The 26,090-nt window shown below is 35.4% G+C and overlaps 1 protein-coding gene across 1 annotated transcript; it reads left to right on the plus strand.

The window, feature by feature from the left end:
- The first annotated feature begins 1,624 nt into the window (after nt 1-1,624).
- LOC106754670 lies at nt 1,625-5,727 on the plus strand. The gene is made up of 6 exons (XM_014636724.2): nt 1,625-2,285; nt 3,003-3,148; nt 3,603-3,771; nt 4,423-4,521; nt 4,791-4,873; nt 5,327-5,727. The coding sequence occupies exons 1-6, from the start codon at nt 1,959-1,961 to the stop codon at nt 5,451-5,453; spliced, it is 951 nt and encodes a 316-aa protein (XP_014492210.1). The 5' UTR covers nt 1,625-1,958; the 3' UTR covers nt 5,454-5,727.
- The last annotated feature ends 20,363 nt before the right edge of the window (nt 5,728-26,090 follow it).

Genomic DNA, 26,090 nt, shown 5'->3' on the forward strand with positions numbered 1-26,090 from the left:
GACTGCACATTCCAAGAAAAGTGGTGCTATCACTGAGATCTTCAAACGAGCTGTTACTAGATGAAGCATGATTTGGTCTAGACACATCTGACTAGGAGAAGACCGCTTGTTGCTAGAAGAGATAGACATCTGACTCATTATAGATTACCTCGTCATCGTAATTCCAGGTCTTCCTAGGATTAGGCAGGACTGGATGCCCACATTCTTGATTCTTTCAATTTTTGCAATTTTTAGAGGTCTTTTATCAATAACAGACAATCTTGTTGCTATGTTGTCAAGCATAACAAGTACTCCTTTAATCATTTTGAAGTGATTCATACTCTTCATCACTGCTAAGAACATTTTCTTGAAGAAATAAGGAGGAAGGCACAATCCAGGGTGAGTTCCACAGATTGGTTATATAATGGACTAGGTTCAATAAAATTTAACATTACCCGGTTCGAGGTGTTTGACTATGGATACTTCCTCTAGAGACTTCTTTAGAGTTAGGCAAAGTTCTTCATTCCCTTATTCGTCAGCTTTAGGGGTCAGAGATTGGAGAAGGAATAAATGTAAATGACTTTTGGGTGATTTTTAGCTAGGCGGGACATGTTGTGTTGAGATGTCGGGTTGAAGAGGTAGTCTCGGGGCCCTCTTTTTGGTCGGGCTGCTCAACTTGATGGAAGTGGTGTAGGAAGTAGTTGTTCAGGTTTAGTGGAAGGTTCCACACACTCATCTTCTCCTCAAACATTGGTTCAATAATTGTTATTAGGGGATTCAAACTAGTTTAACCTAAATCAAACTATAATAATTGTTATGACAAAGCAAGTCATAAATTGAAGTCCATCTAGAAAGCTACCTACCAGGAACAGGAAAGGGATGGTGGACAATTGAAAAACGTAGCATAGATAAGTATAGAAGAAAGAAGAAAACACTAAAGAATGAGAATAAAATAAACAAGGTTAAAACATAATGGTCGGCTAGTCTTAATATGGTCAAATTAAAATGGTAATGACAAATCAACCTTTTAATGCTAATTACAGTATGATTAGGCTGACAAAAAGGTAAAAACTCATCATAACTATTATATATAAAGATTTGAGGTATGACTTTAACATAACATACACATTATATGCAAATGACTCTTCATATAGCAATCGATGTATATTATGTCAAGGTCATACCTTCTACCTTTATATATAATAGTTATAATGAATTTTTACTTTTTTGTCGGCTTAATCAAAGTTGAATCATACCTTAATTTACGTTAAGAAATCAATTTGTTATTACCATTGTTAATCAGACCACACGCGGTCACTCGTATTGCAATTAGTCAACCATGCTATGATTGGTTGGTCATGCTTAATCGGTCAATCCAAAGTAGGCAAGCAAAGAGCTAAGATCTAGAAGAACTTAGCCTTGGGGAGGTCAGCTTGATGGAGGTCAGTTTGGAGAATGTCAACCCGGAGGAAGCCGATCATGAAGAGATTGGCGTAGAAAGCTCTATTATACAACCTTTGAGAGAGGTCAACTTGAATGAACACGGGCTTGGAAAGCTCAACTTGGATGAGCTCGGCCTTTCGATAACTCGCTGTATAGGCATACAGTACAAGTTTAAAACGAATAAACGAATAAACGCTTTTAAACAGCGAAGCCACCAACATCGTAAACCCAAACCTCCAAAGCAGCACTGTCGTTCTATACCACTGGTCTGACCACCACACCACCCACAATCCCAAGGGACAACATCGTTTTCAGGCAGCAGACAAAAATCCTAGCCACCAACCTAAATCCTATCAACGAACAATGACGAAGAAAAAGAGAAACCCAATCAATTTTGTGTCACACAAAGTTTTCCCAGCTGCAATTACCAATTTGTCGTTTTGTGCCACTTCATCCACCAATTACAAAATTATTATCCACGCCATTGGTTTTAACATAGCATTTCTCCATCGGATTAGCCGTAGCCATAAGACAACATGCTGTTGGCTCAACCCATTTTCTTCTCTCCCAACTTTCCCACCCTCACCAAGAAGACAACTTTCAGAGCTTCACTTCAGCCCCACAACAATTTTCCTCCTCTCATAGTTTCACCAATGCCAAAACCACTTGGTGTGAGAGCAAGAATCAAAACCCTGTCGGTTCCGTTTCAGAAAAAGAGTGGCGTCCAAATCTGCCATAGCTTGAAGAAAGAGAGCGAAGTTGGTGGGAATGATGGGAGAGACTGGACAACCTCCTTTTTGCTCTTTCTCCTGTGGGCAGCACTCATCTATTATGTCTTCTTTCTCTCCCCAAACCAGACCCCGGTATGTTCTTTACTGTTCTTTCCAATTTGAAATATGCTAATCATCATATATGCTGTATTTTCGAACCAAGATTTCCGTATGGATGGGTACTATTGGATAGTCGAATGTGTATTACTTGTGATTTGTTTATATCTGTTCATTTGAGAATAAAATGTAATTGTAGAGGAAATATAATCTCCACCATAACAACAAAACCTTCTAATATTATTTGAGAATCAGAATTATAGTTATTATCCACAAAAGGATTTTTGCTAGAATCGTTGCAAAAATAAGGCTCATTGAGCTGTGGGAAACTAGTGGCAGGTCTAAAGAGATTCAACAATGTTAGAGTCCCTCATGGACTAAAATATGAAATCAATATACTGTGTAAGATCTTTAAAGATTCAATATACTCTTTGGTTCTCTTTCAAGAGCACAAAAGTAGTCCATGGCGAACCTAGAGTCACTTTAATGTAGATAGTTGCACCTCATTTTTTTGAAATTACAATTACTGTATTAAACTTTTATTCTTTTACCGCCTTAAATTTTTGTATTGACCCTGCAGTTGAGTGAGAGACTCATATATTGATCTTAAGAGTATGTGATTATACTTTATGCCCTCCATTGGTCCAGGGTCTTGGATTCATCACAGAAATTAGCCTTTGCAGTTTTTATCTTCCTATGCTTTTATTTTTCCTTTCCTTTTGTCTTAACCTGTGAGATTTTACTTTCATTCAGTCAAGGGATACATATTTCCTGAAAAAGCTCCTGAATCTGAAAGGGGATGATGGTTTCAGAATGAATGAAGTGTTAGTATCATTGTGGTATATAATGGGCTTGTGGCCATTGGTATATAGCATGCTCTTGCTTCCTACAGGAAGAAGGTACTTCCCTTTGATCCATATATTTGTCCAACATAAATAATATGTTTCTTTTATCAGATTTCAAGCCACTCATAAATCTCTACCTTTTAGTCCAGTTGTGTTATGAAAATTTATAGTTCTAGGAATTGAGCATGACGTTGTTCTTATTATGTGATTAATATTAGTAAGCCCCACGTAGTACCAAATCATTCATGTATCATACTATTCAGTGTCATTTGACCTAGAACATGAATTTTAAGCCTAATTCAATAGATGATTCAAATTGCTGCCTACTTGAATCGTACAACAAAAATTGTTAACCATAAACATTGAATTAATTTGCAAATACATATTTTATTAAGCCCTGCCGCCCCCCTTGTGCCAGCATAAATACAATAATTGTGTTTTCTTATGTATGTGTCCTATTTGACAATTCCTGAAGCTGATTTCATATCTTCCATTTGTTGTTCTACAGCTCAAAAAACAGTATTCCTGTATGGCCCTTCCTCATACTTTCATGTTTTGGAGGTGCATATGTACTTCTTCCTTATTTTGTACTTTGGAAACCGCCAGCACCTCCTGTTGAAGAAACTCAGCTTAAAACATGGCCCTTGAATTTTCTGGAATCAAAAGTAACTGCATTGGTAATGCTCATCTCAACCTCATCTTCAAAGTTGTTCAAGTGAAATTATAGTATTCTGAACAATGATTCCATAGTTAGGTGATTTTGCATGATCATAAGAAAAAACACCCCATTTGCAATCTCATGTTTATCTTTGGTGAAACACTTAAAGTGCAGTGTACATTTGAGTTATAAAATGATTAAAAAAGGCCATTGCAGAGGTTGCCTCATAGTGTTTTATATAAAAACATCATATTTGTATGTCATTAACAAACACACAACCTGCTGCATACATTGGTGCAGTGAAAGAAAAATATTTGGAAGGTTTTCATATTCAACTGCTTTTTTAGTCTTACCGTTTGATGGAATTAATCTATTTTTAACTTTTTGGATTCCTCTTCCCATTCTTTTCATTCTTAAACTTACCTTATCAATAAAAGCAGCGTATGATCATGATGAAACTGAACAACTATGATGGTTTGGAATAGTTTTCAAAAGGTCCTCTATTAATCCTCATTGAAAAACTTTCTCCCTAGGCATGCTTGTCAGCATGCCCCTATTTTGAAAGATCCATGGGAATAGCCCTATGGACAAATGTATAGCATAATCTCAGTAGTCTCTTCTTTTTGATTTATTTTATTGAAGGATGTAACTTATCGTACTTGCACATCAGATATCACTTGTTGCAGGGGTAGCCATCATAATTTATGCTGGTTTAGCTGGACAAGATGTGTGGACAGAATTTTACCAGTATTTCAGGGAAAGCAAATTTGTAAGTTCATACTAATCATTTTAACAAGTTGGCATGACTATTCATTGTATACATTATATAAGCATTAGCATTGCCAGACTTTTTCAATCTTGTTATCGTGATTTTTGCTAAATGAAATGCTAATGTAAATTCAACCATTGCTGGTCTACTAGGCCAAGTTCATGACTGCATTAGAGTGCAGTTCTTAGACTTCATGTTCATGATTTATACTGTCTATTTTTCTTAAAATTGGAAATGTTAGGATCTAAGGTTGAGTTTTCATATTGCAGATTCATATTACCTCCATTGATTTTATTGTACTTTCCACATTTGCACCATTCTGGGTTTACAATGACATGACAGCACGAAAATGGTAAATTACTTGCCATATAAGTTCTTCGTTCAATTTTTACATTCAGTTCCTAGTCCTAGTTATATACTTCCCCCGTTCCATGATATATGCGGTTTTAGTCATGTAAAAAAAAAAAAATTCCAAATTGACTGATGCTCTCACATTCCAATGAAGTATTAATTCTTTCTCTTCCTAGTTTATCCTCAAATTAATTACTCTTTTTTTTCCCATTCAAAGCAATTTATTTATTGAAAAAGTGAGACTATTTTAGTAAAGTTATTTTGGTACACTTATTATTCTTAATCTGTGTGAGAAGTGTCAACCTAGTTGAGATTAGAGTAGACACAATGATGTTTTGATTACCTATTTTTATTAAAAAAAACCTGTGTGGGACAACCTTAAATTGTAGTTATTGTGGAACGGAGGGAATAAAAGACAATGTAGCACATATTTTAACGCTAATCCAATTTGCAGGTTTGACAAAGGTTCTTGGCTTCTTCCCATATCATTGATACCATTTTTAGGGCCTGGTTTATACCTTCTCCTGCGGCCATCATTATCAGCAGTGGCCATTTCGCAAACTCCTGTTGAACCAAAGTGAAATTACATGTGATGACTGCCAATAATACAAGTGCACACGTTCTATGCAACAAAACTTGATTTGGTTTTAAGAAGATAATTTCATTCTACAGTCCACAACAAACTTACATTACCTACAGTTTTATTATTAGATGGGATCCAATTTCAAAGAAAGAGCATTATTGTCTCTGTGACATCATTTAGCCAATCATAATCTTTGTACTCAGGTAACTGAAGGAAAAATTCCATTTTAAGGTCCTTCAAATTGATTATTTCAGCACTCCTTTTTTTTTTAATCTTTTTTTTTTTTTATTTCATTCCATGTGTCTACAAATGATTGTTGCTAATTGTGGTGTCAATGAAGTTAGTATGACTATATCCATAGTTATATTTTCCCTCATATGACATACTCAATTAATTATCTTTTAAATCAATTACTATATCATAAATGATTACTGTATTGTATATTTAAATAATTAGTAATTATGTTACAAACCAAACAATATAGTGATAAAAAAGAACAGAGAAAATGAGGGCACTGTGATTTGTATGTTATTTGCAATGAACAGAAAACTACAATAGTAGGAAACCTCAAATTGCCTATAGCATAGCTCTATTACAGAAATTCAGAGAATCACATAATGCCTCTCCCCTTTTGCCTCATCAGACTAAGTAACAGAAACTACTCTCTAACCTCTAACAACCTCTCCACTTACTCTTGCCACCTCAGCTTCCCCATTTCCCTTTTTTCTTTTGCGCACATAAACCTTCCATACCTTAGGTATCATATGCCCCTCATAGACCAGTGGCTCTTTCATCCCTAAGCTTTTTGGGCACCAACAATGTCACTCCCTTCAACAACAAGCTTGTTCTCAAAACTGAGATTCGGAAATTGACTCCTAAGCACAATTTCATCCTCCAAAGTGGAATCTTTTGCAGACTTTCCAGCCCACTGTATTAACCATTGATTTACTCTTTCTCCTTGTTTCATGATGTTGCAGCGAAAACAGCTAGTGGCTCAACTATTTCTAAGCCTTCACTCTCTAAATTTGCTGGCAATTCCACTTAAGCCTTATAGTCTCCAATCGTAAGAAGTGACACATGGAACATTGAAGGTATCTTGGAGCAGCAGGAAGTTTCAATCGATAAGCCACCATTCCAATATGCTCTAGCACATCTAAAGGTCCATACTATTGAGCGGACAACTTCAAACTGATACAGACTTATACTGAAGGCTGCATGTGTGGTTTCAATTTCAAGAAAAACCATTCGCCCACTTAGAAGCTTGACAATGCTTATCTGCTTGGGTTTTTTATCCTATATTGGGCAGAAGCAAGGTGGATCTTCAATTATCTAAGTGCTTCATCTCTGTCTAACAATTCCCTTTGGACAGCCTTTACTCTGAAGGGGGTTGTGGCTGTCGACTCATGATAAGTAGTGTTATACTAATATTCAACCCATTGAACCATGCCTTTGGTTGGTCTGTAATAAAGCAACATAAAGGTCTCTATGCCCCTATTCACTACCTCTGTTTGTCGGTCGATTTGCTGACGATATGACGTGCTCATTTTTAACAATATGTCTTGTAATTGAAAAAACTCTTTCCAAAAGAAACTCAATATAGAGGATCATGATCAGTCACCACTAAACTAGGAATACCATGAAGCTGAACCACTTCTTTCACAAATATTTCTACAATGCTCTTTGCAGTATAAGGATGTTTCAGAGGAACAATATGACTATATTTAGTCAATCTATTAACTATCACCAGAATAGCCTCGTACCCTTCTTGATAATGGCAACCTTGTGATAAAGTCTAAGGAGATATCTTCCCACACCTTTTTCGGAATAGGAAGAGGTTGCAAAAGACCTCTCGGCGCAACAATGATGTATTTCTGACATTGACAAGTGCCACAACTTTGAACTAGTCTTGTACAACTTTTTTCATACCCTTCCAATACACTTTTGAGGCTATTCGTCTATATGCTCAATAAAAGCCTAAGTGTTCTCCTTGAGGGGTTAAATGAAATTCTGAGTGGTAGAGGAATCCAAGAGGAATCCTCATTCACCACCAATCTATTTCCATAGAGCAACACTCCTTACTTATATGTGAACTTAGGATACTTGTTTGATCCTTGCTGCAATGTAACAGAAAATAGAAAAAAAAAACAATTTGCATAAATTTTTGTCTATTGATTCTCAATGATTACATTATATATATAGTATTTACAAAAGAATTGGTGTGACCTAAAACCTTGGAGGATAAAGGCATATTATGTGCTATTTATTGACAACTCATTGTTGCCCTAGAATGTCCACTAAAATAAGAAAAATGAAATAATAGAAAAGATTCCTCTGTTGTGTTGCAATTCTGTTATGCTAATTATGTGGTGTTTAAACCAAAATTATAAGGCTTTTCTATCAGCTCCCACAAGCTGGAGGTGCAAAATTTTTTTGTAACTGTAGCTTGGATAAATTCAACTTAAAGGAATGTTGAGGTAAGGCTTTTGTGAAGATGTCCGCAAGCTGATTAACAGAAGGAATAAGAAGTAGTGTCATCAAGCCTTCTTGGGATTTCTCACGCACAATGTTCCGTTCTTTCATGAAACACTGGATTTGCAGCAATGTGAAGGCCATTGTTATTGCCATAGTAAAGTAGGGAAATCCGAGAAAAGGAAATATGGAGATCTCTGAGCAAATAAATGATCCGTTGTAACTCGCAAGTAGCTGAAGCGAGGGCTCTATATTCAGCCTCGGAGGATGATCGGGACACAATGGTTTGTTTTTTGGTTTTCCATGAGACAAGGGAACTTCCAATAAAAAACAATAACCTGTGATGCAACGTCTTGAGTCCACACAAGTGGCCCAATTAGTGTCGCTAAATCCAGAAACTTGAGTAGGACAAATTCTAGGGAAGAATAAACCTTTGTACTTGGCAACCTTTAAGGTAACGAAGAACACACATAGCTGCAACATGATGAGCTTTGGTGGGCTTTGACATGAATTGGCTTAGTTGTTGTGTTGCAAAAGCAATATCAGGGCGAGTAGTTGTCAAATACACCAATTTGCCAACAAGGCTCCTATATGGCAATGAATCATGAAGATAGCCAGAAGCATCATTGTGAAGCCTAAGAGTACTGTCCATTGGAGTGGAGAAGGGTTTGCATCCAAGCATTCCTGAATCTATAAGCAAGTCTAAGCAGTACTTGCGTTGACAAAGCGAAATCCCCTTTGAAGAGTAAGCCACTTCAATTCCTAGGAAGTACTTTAGCTTTCCTAAATCCTTGATATGAAAATTGCTGTAAAGAATATGCTTAATGTGGTTGATTTCTTCAACAGAGTAATTGATTAGCACAATATCATCCACATATATTATCAAAGCAGTGAAATTTGAACCGTGCCTTTTGGTGAAGAGACTATGGTCAACATGAGCTTGTTTATAACCACATGTCAACAACAAATTAGATAACTTTTTGTACCATTTCTTGCTTGATTGCTTCAACCTGTAGAGGGCTTTGTGCAATTTACAGGTTTGACCAAAATAGTATCCTGATAATCCCGATGGCATCTCCATGTAGATATCCTCCACAAGGTCCCCATGGAGGAAAGCATTATTGACATCTAATTGTTGGATGTGCCAGTGGTTGATAGAAGCTAAGGAAAGGAATACGAACAAAGGTCATTTTGATGACTGGGGAGAATGTTTCGAAATAGTCGATGCCTTCAATTTGTGAATACCCCTTTGCTACCAATCGCGCTTTGTAGTGCTCTATGCTTCCATCAGTCAACCTCTTGATTTTGTATACCCACTTGCAACCTATAGGTCAAACATAGTGAGGAGTCTCAACCACATCCCAAGTGTGATTCAACTCGAGGGCTTTGATCTCACATTGCATGGCGTCACGCCAACACTGGTGCTTCACTACTTCGTAGAAATTGGCGGGCTCACGCTCAGAAGATGTGGCCAGGAGAAAACGATGATGGGAGGGAGAGACATTGGTGTTTGAGAGAAAGCTTTGAATCAGATGTGAGCACCTTGTGGATGATTGTGTGGACTTAAGGGAAGAAAGCTTGTATTGATATTCGGAAAGGTATGGAGGAGGATGGGTGTCACGTTCTAAACGGTGCGGTGGTGGCACGATAACTGGGTTGGAGGTCATGGTTTTAGGGTTGGAGGAAGAAGCTTTGTTCTAGTGAAGGTAAAGGCGTGTTTGGGTTGGGGCTTTGAGGTTTCGAGGCCTTTCTGGGTGGTGTGGATGGAGAATCTGGATTTGGTTCTATGGATAGGGTATGTTGGGTTATGTGTGTAGAGAGTGATGGAGGTGTGTGGAAAGGAAAAACTGTTTCATGGAAGACAAAATTTCTAGAAATGAATGTTTCTCTTGTATTAATGTCTAGAATAACATATCCTTTTGTACTGTCTTGAAAACCCAAAAAAGCACCTTTTCTAGATTGAGGTTCAAATTTATGAATTTGATTATGAGTGGATGCATAAAATAAACAACCAAAGATTTTGATCATGGAAAAATCGGGTGTAACTTTCTTTAATAGTTCAAAAGGCGTTTTATAGGAAATGATGCGTGAGGAAACACGGTTAATGAGAAAAACGACATGTTTGATAGCATAGGACCAAAATTTGATGGAATTTTGGATTGAAACATGAGGGCCCTAGCAACATTGAAAATATGTTGATGTTTGCGTTCCATTCTCCTGTTTTGTTGAGGTGTGTAAACACAATTAGTTTGATGTATTATTCCTTTAGAATTAAAAAGGTCTTTTAGAAAAAATTTTGGTCCATTGTCGGATTAGATACATTTAATTGTGGTTTCAAATTGATTTTCAATCAAGTTAATAAAATTTTGTATATGTATTTTTACTTCATTTTTTGATTTTAACAGAACAACCATGTATATCTACTAAAATCATCAAGTATAGTGAGAAAATATTTGTGTCCATGAATAGATGTTTTAGAAAAGGGGCCCCAAATATCCATGTGAATCAAATAAAAAATCTTAGAACCTCTACTAGAGCTAGGAAAATAAGGCAACTTCTTTTGTTTAACCAAATAACAAATGTCACAAATTTCATGAGAACCCTTTGAAATAAAAGGAAATTGTTGATTCAAGACATTAAGACGACTACTAGATAAATGTCCTAATCTAAAGTGCCAAAGGTTGGAGTTATTGATGGAGATGGCAATAACATTATTGGTAGATTGGCTCTTTTCCTTTCTGATTGTCAAGTGAAAAAGTCCTTCTTTTAAGTTAGCCGAACCAATCATCCTCAATGTGTTTATGTCCTGTATTTGACAAAGCATATTAGAGAACTCATTTGAAAAATTTATACGACAAGAAGCAGTAGTTAATAGTTTAGGAAAAGATAATAAATTAAAAGTAATATTTGAAACAAAAAGAACGTCGTGGATGATGAAATCCGGAGATAATTGTATGCTTCCAGATATATGGGCCTGAAGAGTAGACCCATTGATGTTTAATGGCTTGATTTCAGAATATTTTAAAAAAAAATGATCTAATGAAGTTGTTATGTGATTAGTGGCTCCAGAATCAATTATCCTTGGTGCGATGTTAATGGAAAAAATAAACCTACTTCCAAAACTAGAGTTATGAGATTGGTTTGGGCTTGAGTGAGAGAGATTGGCCCTTGAAGGGATTTATGAGTTTGCCCCACAAAATCCGGAAGCTTTGTTCAGAAGACTCATTAGTTGTTGGAATTGGGACATAGTAATGTGAAGACCTTGGCCCAAAGTTGAAGTGTCTTTCCTTTCTCATTCATGAGTTAGGGTCGACACAACATCTGAAGAGGAAGAGGCAATAACATTGTTCACGGTGCCTCCGACTGTTGTGCGACCGCCACCAAAGGTGTTCTTGTTGTTGAAAGGGTATGGCTTTCCTGGATATTTGGGATGTTCAGGAGGATAACCAAACTTGGTATAACACACATCGTTGCTATGTCCAACATGATCGCAATGGATGCACTTTGTCGGAGTGATGTTGTTTTTCTGGAAGTATGAATCAATAGTGTGTTCGAGGCAGCCACAAAATTCACATTTGTGAGTTTGTTTTGTCCTCCCTTGTTGTGGATGGCCTCGAGCTTTACCAGAGACAACATTGATGAAGGGATTGATTTCCATGGAAGAAGAAGATGAGTTATGCTCTTAGCACTCATGTTGGATTATCATGGAGAAAACACGATTAGAAGAAGGAAGAGGGTCAAGTAATAAGATTTGTGAACGAACCATGGCAAAACGATTTTCAAGTCCTTTTAGAAAACGGATGATGAAATCCTGTGAATGGTAGGTGCGAGTAGAGCAGGAACAAGGGGTCAAAGTTTGGTAGTTCTCCAACTCTTCCCAAAGTGATTTCAGATAGGTGTAGAAGTGCGACGGAGAACACACCTTGTTTGAGAGAATAAATTTCTTCCTATAACTCAGCGACACGAAGCAAATCTCCTTGAGAAAAACGTTTGCGAAGGTCAGTCTAGACATCAGTGGCTCGCTAAAAAAACATAACACTTTGAGCGATTGAAGGATAAAGGAAATTGAGAATCCATGACATTAACAGAGTGGTATATCTTTCCCAAGAGGGGTATAAGGGATCGATGGTTTCTGGGATGGGGATGGCACCATTGAGAAAGCCCATATTGTTTTTAGAAATAAGGGTCATTCAGAAGGAACGGGACCATGACTAGAAATTGTTGGCAGAGAGAGGTGGAGAAACCACAACAGATGAAAGGCTCTCACTTGGGTGTATGTAGAAGGGGCTTGAAGGATCTTGGTTAGGATAAACAAAGGGAGGAGGAGATGGAATGTCTTCCTCCTCATTTCCAGAGGAGCATGAATCAACCATGAGAAAGGTAAGCTAGAAAAAGCTTGAACTTTTGGAGGACTCTTGATACCATTACAGAAAATAGAAGAAAATAAAATTTGCATAAATTTTTGTCTATTGATTCTCAATTATTACATTATATATATATAGTCTGTACAAAAGAATTGGTGTGGCTTTAAAACCTTAGAGGATAAAAGCATATTTTGTACTATTTATTGACAGCTCATTGTTGCCCTAGAATATCCATTAAAATAATAAAAATGAAATAACAGAAAAGATTCCTCTATTGTGCTGCCATTCTATTATGCTAATTATGTGGTGTTTAAACCAGAATTATAAGGTTCTTCTATTACAATGCTTTTATAACCTGTTGCCATTTCTTGTTTGCATGAACTTTAACTATTATTGCTTGACAATCCACCCATCCTAGAAAATAAATCATGGTTTGTAGCTTTAATCCCTCTTCATCGTGCCTCGATAAAGCATCAACTCCTTTATTTTCCTTCTCGAGATTATACATAATTTTGAAACTATATTCCAACAATGGGCATAATACTCAGTACGAGCTGGAAATCTATGGGCAATACATCTTTTCCTTTCGACTGCCTCAAAAGTCGAAAGGGGCAACACTTAAACCTTATCTCTTTTACCGCCTCTCAAAAACAAATACTTTCCTACTCCCTATCATAGATGAAAGGTACAATCTCTGGATATACGAAGGCTAGATAACATATCATCTACACATAATCACAAAAATCCAAACAGCTTGACACACATACCTACACATGGCGAACAACTCGGTGGTGACTGCAAAACCAACGACAAGTGCACCGGTCGCAGCGTAGCAAGTGATAAATATCGTTCTCTCCCAAGGGACTTGTGCAACACATGACAATTCTTCCTTTTATAACTTAATTAGACATCAAAGTGCATAAAAACAACACAAGAAACTCTTTTTGGTATTTTATCAAACAGTTCGTGTGCAAGGAATTTAACATAGTGTATTTTGTCAAGACTAAAATTCATCCATTTCATTCTCATGCATTCACAAACATCTCAATTCCATCCAATAAGTCTTCAATTTCAATTCTAGGTTCAATCATATTTCTCAATACATCAAGAACCAAAATTCATGTCATGGGTGATCAAGCCACAACAAGCATTAAGCATAGAAATCAAATACTAACATGAATTGGAAAAGCATATATCATTAACATCACAAAATACATAAGAATTCCATGTTTTACAACTAATCTCAACAAATAGGAAAAACCCTCCATGGTGGAGAACTTAGGGTTCTACAAAATTGAAGAGATAGGGAAGAAATTGGAACCAAAGAGGGGCAAAATCACCATTGATGAAGCTTGAAGACCCAAGGAGGAGCGGGAGAGCTTCCCAACACCCCAAATAGCCTCCAAGGGCCTCTCCCAATCTCTCTAGGTGAAGAATGAAGTGTAGGAGGAGAAGAATGCCCCAAAAATCACGAGACCCATGTTTAAATAACCCATTTTGACACATCAGCGGAAAGTCACGCCCAGCGCCCCCTCTGGGCGCCCATGCGCCAAATTCTGGGCAAAACAGCGAAGCAAAGGGCGCCCAGCGCCCTTCTGGGGCGCCCGGGCATGAAATCTGCAGAAAAAGGGTGCTCAGCACCCCCCAGGGGCGCCCGGGTGTGGAAATTTTAGCTGCAGCACACAGAAGGGCGCCCAGGGGGCGTCCAGGGGGCGCCCGATCATGACAGTTTTAACAGCACTCTAAAATTCAGGCTCTTGTGCGCTTTCAAAGGCGTCCAACATGGGTATTTGCTTCAAATTGATCGTTTATTATCCCAAAACATGTTCCCTTGAGTTCTTGCTTGTTTTCCTCCACTAGAATTGCTTCTTATTCATTTATTTCACAGACTCAACATAAATATTAGAGGTAAAAACAAACATATACTAAATAAAACACAAGAAAACTAGAAAACACACTAAACATGAGGATAAAACAAGGTAAAAACTATGAAGGAGTTGATTTGTTCACAAAATATACAGACACAAACACGTTAAATCAACTGTTATCACTCGACAACCACTCAAAATAACTCGGCGAACGAAATATAGTTTAACTTGTTATGCAATTTACCAACGAAAATTATTAACAGATAAATCTGTCAATAATATCACTAAATAATTACCCATATATATTGTTGTCAATAATTACTGACAGATATATCCTTTGATAACTACCAACGAATTTATTTTTGGTAATAATTGAAAGATTTGACAATCAATAATTACAGACCGATATATCTCTTGATAATTATCAACGAATTTGGTTGTCGATAATTATTGGCGTCAATATCCATTAATAAATATTTTCAACAACACTTATACCGAAAAAATTTTGTTTGACAGACATTCATCAAAAAACAATCATTATTGACAGGTTGTTGTTTCTAACGGATACCAGTCTGTAAATCAAATTTCTTTTGTAGTGCATAGAGATAATGTGATATGTGATCTTATGGTATAATTAGTTTTGAATAATAATATGGTGACATACATTTACTAGTGCTGTCAAAGTGGGTAATCTAACCCAACTCGGCTTGTCCACCACGAGTTAGTCACTTAATGAGTCAACCCAACCCGACTCACTTATTAGTGAGCTAAAAAAATCTGAACCTGATCTGGCCCACCACAGGTTGATGGGTTAAACGGATTTACTAACTAATTCACTTAATTATAAGTTTTTTTTTTTCAAATCCAAAAAAATATTACAAAGCTTTTGTAATTGAAATTTAAATAAATTCCACTCTAAAATAATATTAAACTCCATAGACAATTCAAAATAAAAAGTATTATAAATGCAAATCTAATCAAAAAGCAAGGATAAAAAACGAACGAATAAGTTTCTAATATTGATAATTTTTGTGTCACTTATCAATTTATAAGATTAGAGTCTTGAATAGATAAATCCATAATATTTTTCTCTCTTGAAACATTTTTTTCTTTATCCCATCTACAATACAATAAAAAAAGTGTTCACTAATAATATTGAAACACAAAGTAATAAATAATTAAATTAAATTAAGTGGGTTGGTGAGTCAACCCAACTCACCATGGATTCAATCCGGGTGAGACGGATTCTAAGTGGACGAAGTTGAAAATTGACCTATATACAAAATTATATTTTTTTCAAACCCAATCCAACTCGAACCCATGATGACTCAGATTGACTCGCGTGTTCTAACCTATTTTGACAACACTAGCATTTATATTCATTTCATCACATTATAAAGATAAAATATTATAATAAAGCGAAATTTTGTATTTTAAAAAAAATAATAAAAAATAATAATGTAAAAACATTATATATTAAAATATATTTTTTTATTAGTTTTGCCTTCCCTCCGGTCCAACTATATGTTCTCATTTTTCTTATATGTTACAATACAACCTTATTTTCTCTTTATTTGCCTTTTCACAATGGTAGTTTATTTTCTCTTTATTTTACTTTTTCAGTGTTAGTGGATTCATAGGACATTTTACACTGAATTTGCTCAATCCTAAGTACACGTGACAAATGGGCAGAAACTTTAGTTTATGATAGAAGATGATTTGAGATAAGAGAAAAGATAAAAAGGGAAAAATTAACAAAAACACTAAAGTCCTTTACCTCATATATGACTTCCACTTAATTAATAGAATATATTTTAATACATATAAACTTTTATATTTATTTAATAATATTTCTTATTATTATTTTTTATAAATATAAAAATTCTTATAACTATTTTATTCTTATAATACGTAAATGAATATTAATATGTCTTACCATATTATTATCCTAATCAATACTATATTAAAGTTGTTCCTTTTAGATGATTTTACTGTAAGGAAAAAAAATTACAAAAATTATGTTTATGTTAAACGACTTTTTCAATAATAGATTATATTTATAAATTAGTAACATAATATAATTATATTTATAAATTAGTAATTAATAGAAATATGGTCACATATCGTCTTTGTCTTTTTAAATTTTCTACATTTATTATTTTAATATAATTATATAATCTATAATATTTTACCGAACACACTACTTTTAAAAATTTGTGGATTTTAGTAATTTATAAATAAATCCACCACCTTAGTAAATTTTCCTTAATAGAGTCATTATTTCAAGTCCAACCAACCAACGATCATTTCGTTACTTGTCACCCAAGACAGACCAAGCACGCAGGAGCACGACTTTAGGTAAGGGTGTTAGTCACAGTTATTATTTACGTGTGTGAGTTAATATATTTACATGTGTCAGTTAATAAGCTGTTAGATTGTCCTATTATTTAGGAGATAGTTGAGTTTTTTATTCCACTTTGGTAATCATTTAGATCGTAGTTTTGTTGCAGTTTATTTTCTGTCATGTAAGGCTTATATAAGCCAACTCTTCTACATTAATAAAATTTATTCTCTCACATAGCACATTTAGAGTTATTCCTATATTCAGATTTAACATTTGGTATCAGAGTTCTGCAAGGGGCCTGGTACTAGGGGTAGACAAATCGAACTGAACTGCATTGTTAAAAATTGTACTGAACTAAAAACTAATTTGTTTAAAATGAACAGTAAAACAATTCAGACAAACTGAACTGAACTGTTTTTTATTTTATCAAACTGAACTATACTAAATTGTATTAAACTACAGTATAAACTGAACTGAACTATTAACTGAATTGTAAACTGCACTAACTGAACTATTAACTGAAATGTAAACTGCACTAAATGAACTGAACTATTAACTGAATTGTAAACTACACTAACTGAATTATTAATTAAACTGTAAACTGCACTGAACTATTAACTGAATTGTAATTACACTAACTGAACTATTAACTGAATTGTAAACAATACTAATTTTAAACTGAATTGTACTAATTTTAATACTGCACTAATTCTAAAATATGATTTTATCACTATCTAATAACAAAGTAACTTTAGATTATAATATGAAATTAAATCATTTTGATTGCAAGTTTTGTAAAACAATTTCTTTTTTTATTTGGAATAAAACTTTTCTTCTTTTTATTTGGAATAAAATATTGTATGGAATGGAAGTCACTGTTCCTCTATAATTAATTAGAATAGGTGAAATACAAATAGAAGAAATAAACTTTTAATACAAGGATTTAAAATCTTGTCTATTTTTGTTTAATTGTATTGTTCTTTTATTTACTTTTCTTTGTCAAGGGCTATAATCATTATTTTCGTGATTTTATTTTTAGTTCACTAATCAATTTTTTTTTAATTTCTCATTATTTTTGTTGATAATGTTGTTTTCCAAAAAAGAGAAATTAAAAATTATCAATGAATTGAAAAGAGAATTAAAAAATTATTAATAAAGTAAAAAAGGTGAAAAGATAATAGTAATGATTACACTATTTTATTGATAGCAAAATTAAATAAAAAATATTAAACATTTGATAAAATGAAAATATTTAATAAGTTACATATAAAAGTTATTCAAATTTATTATGTGTAACTCGGAAAATTGTAAGAATAGAATATATGATAGATTATTTGTAGATGAGATAGAGTAAACAAAATATATATATATATATATATATATATATATTTCTCTAAAATGAAAATAGTTCTTAGTTTTTTACTATTCTGCATCTTTATACATTGTATGTTTTTTTAGATATATAATACAGAGTGACTTTCTTAAATTTATTGATACACATATAATATATTTAAAGTATTTTTTAGATAGTCTTTTTTTCTTTTATGATTTTTATTACTTAATCATTTAATAAAATTAAATTTTAAAAAAATATATTTTTCTTTTAGTACTTAAAATAATATTATTTAAAAAATAATATATGTTTATTGATAAAAAAATATAAAAATTTGTGATAAAAAAATTTTGTCTTAAAAAATTAATTATTAATTTTTTATGTGAATGATTTCTTTTATTAATATTTCATTATTAAATAAAGTTTTCTTGACAAGACAAAACAGTTGAACGAGAATTAGAGAAGATGTATAAGTAGATACAGTTCTCACAGTTAACTAAACTGTAACTATTATAAATTTAGTTTTTAAAAACTGAACCATAAAATAGTATACTGAACTATTAGTAAAAGTGGATCAGTTATTTTTAGTATAATATAGTACAGTTAACTATAGTACAATACATATCAATTATTTTTGCCCAGCCCTACCTGGTACATTGAGAGAACAGTGAGTGAAACATACAATAAGTGAAAAATTTTGTGAGTGCAAAGGATATCTACATCAGAGAAGTTTGTTCAGCCGACTATTCCTAGGTTTGATAGCCATTATGACTTTTGGTCTATGACGATGGAGAATTTTCTACGAAGCAAGGAGTTGTGGCACCTCGTAGAAGAAGGCATACCTTCAGTTGAAACCACACTTAGTGAAGAAGCACATGGGAAGAAGGTAGAAGATGCCAAACTACAAGACTTGAAGGTGAAGAACTACCTGTTTGAAGCCATTGACAGGGAGATTCTGAAACTATTCTGGATAAGAGCACCTCAAAGGCCATATGGTAGTCCATGCAACAAAAATATCAAGGATCTACTAAAGTGAAGAGAGCCCAACTTCAAGCGTTACGACGAGAGTTTGAATTGCTAACCATGAAAGAAGGCGGAAAAATTAATAGCTACTTAGTAAGGACTCTAAGTGTAGTAAACAAGATGAAATCAAATGGTGAAATCATGGAACAAAGCATAGTGGTCAACAAGATTCTCAGATCAATGACGTCTAAATTCAATTATGTTGTATGCTCCATAGAGGAATTCAACGACTTGAGCACTTTGAGCATTGATGAACTTCATGGTAGCTTAATTGTTCATGAATAAAGGATGCAAGGTTTCCAGACAGATGAGCAGGTATTGAAAGTCACCAATAATGATCGATATGATAGAGATCATGACAGCAGATTCAGTAGAGGCAGAGGTGGTCGAGGTCGCGAAAGAGGAAGAGGAATATATCATATTAATAAAGCACTTACTGAATGCTTTAAGTGCCACAACTTGGGCCACTTCCAATATGAGTGTCCAGAGTTGGAGAAGAAAGCCAACTTTGCACTTGAGGAGGCAGAATAAGAGGTTCTAGTAGTGGTGTATGAAGAGTCAGCACAAACTGTACAAGAAGAGGATTGGTTTCTGGACTCGGGATGCAATAATCATATGACTGGAAACAAACATTGGTTTGCAGACATAGAAGAAGGATTTAACAAAACTATTAAAATAGGAAATGACACCACAATGGTCGTGGTTGCAAGAGGAAACATTCGAGTGCAAATTAATGGCATCTCCCATGTAATATCATACGTCTATCTTGTTTCAGAGCTTAAGACAAATCTTCTAAGCCTAAGGCAACTTCAAGAGAAGGGTTTAGCCATTCTAATTCAAAATGGCATGTGCAAGATATTTCACCCAGATAAAGGCTTAATTATGCACACTAACATGAAAGGGAATAGGATGTTCTACATAATAGCATCACTACACCCCATGTGCTTCCAAGCTGATGCTGATACTGAAAAGGAAACTCAATTGTGGCATAGTCGCTTCGGGCACGTTAATTTCAAAGGGTTGAGCACTCTTGCAAGCAAACAAATGGTGCTTGGACTCCCTTCTCTGAAGTTCACCAAAACGATTTGCACTACTTATCTTGTTGGAAAACAACAACGAGATTCCATATCAAAGCAAAGCAAGTGGAGGGCCCTAAGAAAGCTTCAATTAATCCATGCAGATATTTGTAGTCCCTGATGAAGGTTGAAAAACAGTTATTTTCATATGTCGTTTTAGACCAAATTACTCCCTTTACTACTTAGAATGAGCTTAGAATCAAGCAAAACTCAATAAATGAGTCTGTAGAGAGTCAAAAGTTGTTTTTAGCGATATTATGCTTGTTTTGCATTGTTTTGTAGCATTTTTGAGAAAGTGAAGAAGGGAGTTGAAGATAAAGGTCGTAGACTCAAGAAAATAGAAGAAAATTGAAGAATTGAAGAGTCGACGCACCGCCCGACGGCAAATTCCACCGCCGGGCAGTCCAGGGCGAGGAGTAGGCACCTGGCGTTCGCGCTGGGCGGTTTTATGATTTGAGGGAAACCGCCGGGCGGTAGTGCGATTTTTGGGAAACCGTCGGGCGCCACACTTGTTCCGCCGGGCGGTTGTCTGCTAGGCTTGGGCCTGTTTTTTGTTGCGCTCCTCACCTATAAAAAGCCCTGTTGCGAGTTTAGATGTATTCTTTTGACAGAAGGGGGCGGGCAGACCTAGTTTCACTCTCTAGAGAGGATCTCTTGGATGCTTAGGCTCCTTTTCATCTTTTCTAGGGTTTGCTTTTCCATTCTTCATNCATTTTTCATCTAGATTCACCATGAAAATGGTGAACTAATCCCTATTGTTGTTGGGGGAAACAATGTAATCTTTTGATACTCTCTTTTATTGAAACTCTCTTTTATTTATATGGTTTCCATATGTTTTGATTGTTAATTGTTGGGTTCTCATATGTGCTTAATGCCTTTATCGTTTAACTCATTCGATAACTGATGTTTGTCTTTATTGATACGGAGACATACAGTAATGTCATGAATTAGTGAGTAATTCCTTGATTAAGCAATACCACCTAGGGATAGGGGTAGGATGATCAATTGTTTATAACTTCTGCTCTATAATGCTGTATTAATTAATCAAGCTAATAATTCAAGCTAATAAAGTTGCATGACAATTAATTAATCAAGCTAATAATTCAAGAGGAGTAAATAAGAGAGAGCGGATAGGATGAAATTGTAAACCCCCAACAACATCCATTCATCCATTGTTTTCGTTTGTCAATTGAATCAATTTCTTTTGCATGTTTATATTTTATTCACACATCCAATTAATTAATTTTTATTTTCAAGTCTTACGATTTTAATTCACGCGAACGATAAGGCCTTTCGAGTCTCTTGGGAAAACGATACTTGGACTTACCATTTATTATTACTTGATACGATTTGGTACGCTTGCCAATCCATTAACAGTCCCACCACACCATCCTCACACAGTAATAAAAGGTATATTCTGACCTTCATTGATGATTACTCATGAAAAGTTTGGATTTATTTTTTGCACGAAAAATCTGAAAGCTTCAATGTCTTCAAAAGCTTCAAAATTGGGGTTGAAAAGGAAGTGGGTACCTACATTTCATGCTTAAGAACAAATAGAGGTGGTGAATTCACCTCTAAGGAGTTTGTTGAATTCTGCACTGATTAGGGTATCTCTAGGGAATTGACGGCTGCAAACTCCCCCAAATTTAGAACCTTGCTTGTCCTCAAGCAAAAGGTATCTGACTCTCGCACAAAAAATATTTTCGCAGACACCGCAGAATCCACAACACTTGCTTGACTTGAAACGGCTAGAAATGTGTAACAGATGAGCCTTCCACAATGGTGCTCACAATACATTCAATCAGTCAAATGCCGCATTTTAAAAGAGATCAACAATCATGGCAGAATGCTTTACTGAATGATGTAGAACCAATCCTCACCCAAGGTAGTGTTTCACTCTAATGCACTGGTGTATGAAGATGTGTATCTATCACTCAACTATCACAATATCACACAAATCAACTTTGCCATTCGTTTCAACCAAATTAAACACATTCACAAGCAAGTCAACATCACAAGGACTTTCATTGGCTTGTATTGAGGCTGGGCTAAGAAAGAAACATGTTTTTTCTGGATAACAAAGCACCTTGAGCTAAGAGATTAAACAATTCCAATCATGCATGTAAGTTTCTCTTTTGCTTCACTTAAGTTACAACCATTTTCTGACTTATATCCCAACTTTCTTTCATTCAATTCTTTTTCTTTATCTTTTTCTTTCTTCTTTTTCCTCATTTTTTTTCTATTTTTCTCAATACACCCTTACACAACAAACTCCCCCAAACTTTAAACCATTCTCCTGCAGCAAACATGAATTATCTATTCAGCTCAAGGTAGGGAAATCAGGGAATTTTCATTAGGTTTGAGGTTCAAAGAGGGAAAACATCTTTCATTAAGGTCCAAGAGGTTTGTGTTGGCTTATTTGAGGTAGAAGAAAAACATGGCCTTGATCATGTGTGACAAGCAAGCAAATTATTCAAACCAGAGAAACTCAGGCAAAGTCAGTTGTGATCTATCATGATAGCATTCTCAAGAAAAATTTAAGGCACAACATCTCAAATTATTAACTCAAGGTTCCACAAACATCATTAGGCAACTGCCCTGAATATTGATCGCATTTAAACAAAAAGCATTCTCAGATAACTCATGATGAAAAAAACCACAATTTGAACTCAACTGCATAATCTGAAGCATAATTTCACAGTCAAGCATCAGTGTCATGCATCAACATAGTCTATCAAGCCAGATAACTCAACCAAAACTTCCACAAACTAAAAAGTAAGGGGTTCATTCAGATTTAAAAACAAGCAACAAAATAAAATAAAGTCAAAGGTCCTGTCATCGCTCATGAAATGTTGTCATCACTCTCTTCAGAATCATCATCATCATCCTCTGCCCCAGTGTTGCTCCACCTCCCCAATAGAATAGGCCTGGTCTCTAGGCCAAATGACAAACTCATCAAACTTAGCAGCAAGATGCAGAGGTTAAAGCAAGGATAATATTATTAATAGAAACTGGACAAAGCTTCCAAACAACCACTGTATAGGCACATTTACATGAGTACAAAACCTAGAAAGACTCAAAACAGGGTTTAGAAACATATATGTGCACAAGGACACACCATAAAAAGGTAAATGAGGCAAAATGCTCTTGGTCGCTGGGGCTGGGCTGCACAATTTTATGCAGCTGAGCTGCATATCAGAAAATGGGAAAATTAGCCTCTGCTGGTGCAGCGCGCAAGTGCAGCCCAGGTACAACCCAGGTAAAGCCTAGGTACAACCCAGGTACAGCCTAGCGGTAGTCTGGCAGATTTGTTTGTTTGCAACATTTAGGCTTCAAAATCTTGGATTTTTTACAATTATCATTCATTCAAACTCATTCAAACTAAACGCTCATGTTTCTAATCATTAAAAGCACCAAGAATTCCCCATGAAACAAATCAAATGCATGAGTTTAAAACATGAATGCAATAGGCAATGCACTTAACCATAAATGTCAAGACCAAATTTTTACAAACAAAACACACCTAAACATATCATAACATACCAAATTATACTCAATCACACCAGAATACATCAANACAACTAAATCACTNTAAGACACACCAATTCACAATGAAATTCAACAACTACATCAATGTACTAGTCACACCCTAAAAACTACTAATCAAACTTAAACACTCCAAAATCACCGAATCAAACTAAAACATATTAAAACACATCCAAACAATCAAAACACACTCTAACAACAAAATCACACATAAGAAAAGGTTAGAAAGCTGGGTTGCCTCCCAGTAAGCGCTTGTTTAACGTCATTAGCTTGACACCATTGTACTCAAGTTTGATTTTTGATGTTGGTGTGCTTCTTCCTTTCATGACACCAACACAATCTCAACAATTTTCTTGTCACCAAGTTGACTCTTCTTGAATAGGGAGCCTCAATTTCGAGAACTCCATTTGCTTTGATAGCCTTGATAACCTATACCTTGTTCTTGAGCTTCACTGGTTTTCCAGGTTTGGGTACATCACTTTCCACAATAGAGTCTTGGTGAACTATCTCATCTTTCTTATCTTCTTCCTCTTCCTTCATCATTGGAGAGAAACAATTAAGGCTCCTTTTGGCCAACTTGGCAACTTGCGTTGGTAGACTAGTAACAGATAGAACTTCATTGGTTGCTTCAAGACTAGTCTGTTCCTCTTTACTTAACTGCATAGCTTTGAAGACATTGAAGGTTACCTCTCTATCTTGGTCTTTTAATTTCATAATTCCCTCTTCCATATGAATGACAACCTTAGCTGTCTTCATGAAAGGTCTTCCAAGGATGAGTGGTATCTCAACATCTTCCTCCATTTCCATCACAACAAAGTCCACCAGGAATTGAAGCTTATAAACTTTTACCACCACATCTTCTACCACACCATAGGGATATTTGATGGACCTATCTGGCAACTGCAACATCATTCTTGTTGGCATGGCTTCAAGACCACCAATCTTTTTAAGTATAGACAGGGGCATAAGGTTGATGCTAGCCCCTAAATCAATAAGAGCTTTCCCTATATCATGGTTTCCAATGGTGCATGGAATGGTGAAACTCTCCGGATCTTTAAATTTTGGAGGGAGAGTCTTTTGCATGATGGCACTGCAATTTCCCTACACTTCAATTGTTTCCTCATCTAAATATTTCTTCTTCTTGTTGAGGATTTGCTTCATGTACTTCGCATAGGCAGGAATTTGTTGTAGTGCTTCAGTCAAGGGTATGGTGATCTCGAGCTGGTTGTATATTTTCTTGAACCGAGCCAATTGTTTCTCCTTTTCTCTATTGGAAGGGTTTTTCGGGTAAGGAAGATGTTTCACAATTTCCTTCTCTTTTTCTTTTCCTTTATTTTCTTCTTCTCTTTCAACAATTTCTTCTTCTATTTCTTTTTCTTCTTGATTCTCCTCTTCATTGTTTGCCTTCTCTTCTTCTTCTAGCTTTTCTTTTTCTTCTTCTTTCCTCCCAACCTCTTTTCCAATTCTAGTGAATATGACATTACACTCTTCCTTAGGGTTGGCTTGAGTATTAGCAGAAAATTGTCCACTTTGTTGATTTGCCAATTGCTTGGCCAACTGACCAACTGACCAACTTGCACTTCCAAATTCTTTATAGATGCATCGATATTCTTTTGGTTTTGGATGGACTATTGCATGAACATCTGCAATGTTTCTTCTAGTTTTGTATTCCTATCATTCTGAGATGAGTATTGATGAGTAGGTTGATAAGAATTTCTACTACCAGAAGCTCCTTGTGCTTGTCTCCACCCTTGATTGGAAGGATTGAGGAAGGTGTTGTTGAAGAAATTTTGTCTTTCTTGATTTCCCATATAATTGACTTCTTCAGATTGGGAACCACTAGGAACTTGACAATGGCCATTAGGATGATTATCTCCACAAAAATCACATCTCATCACCTGGTGATGCGGTTGAGTATGAGCTTGCATTGCTTGCAACTACTGAGGTAACTTAGCCATACTTTGGGTCAAGAGCTCCATCTGTTGGGTAAGAAGTTTGTTTTATGCAAGCATTGCATCCTGAGCATTAAGTGGAAACCTTAATTAGATTAGGTGTTTTTGGGCCCTTTTAGTGGAAATTTTGTAGAAGCCCAATGTGTGGGACACTTGGCACCAAAACCCTAGGGTTTTTAGGAAGTGGACCCCACCTATTTTGAGGTTGGAAGGCATTTTGAGTAGCAATTGCCGAAACAAAACTCTAGTACACTCATTCTACACTTTTGCTTTGGCTTTGCATGTATGAACTCTCTCTTTGGAGCTTCGGTGTGCCATTTTCGTTTTTGAGCTTTAATGGACCAAGATCACATTTTTCTTCTTCTATTGTATGCAATAATGTTTGTTCTTGCTTGATGGAATGAAGCTCTACCATTTTTCTCTTTAGATTTTCGTTTTGAAGGTTGAATGCTTGAGTTTGAAGCTTCTTCTTTGCTTTTTCATGGTGGTTTCTTTGGTGGAAGGGAGACCCATTATCCATTTCGGTTTTATCATCATTTTGCTGCAGTAATCTCGTTTTTACTTTGAATTTCTTGGATTGTAGGATGAAAATGGAGTTGTTGTCAAGTTTGGTAGTGAAAAAGGCTTAAGTTGGTGCATGGGTATTGTATTCTTGAG

The sequence above is a fragment of the Vigna radiata genome, chromosome 2 (genome assembly GCF_000741045.1).
Source record: "Vigna radiata var. radiata cultivar VC1973A chromosome 2, Vradiata_ver6, whole genome shotgun sequence".
Classification (NCBI taxonomy): domain Eukaryota; kingdom Viridiplantae; phylum Streptophyta; class Magnoliopsida; order Fabales; family Fabaceae; genus Vigna; species Vigna radiata.

Bases quoted from the DNA above. Each gene is read 5' to 3' on its own strand.
- LOC106754670 (XM_014636724.2), top strand. From the start codon at position 1,959: ATGCTGTTGGCTCAACCCATTTTCTTCTCTCCCAACTTTCCCACCCTC. The intron at 2,286-3,002 runs GTATGTTCTTTA...ACTTTCATTCAG, and splicing joins TCTCCCCAAACCAGACCCCG to TCAAGGGATACATATTTCCT. The intron at 4,874-5,326 runs GTAAATTACTTG...TCCAATTTGCAG, and splicing joins GACATGACAGCACGAAAATG to GTTTGACAAAGGTTCTTGGC.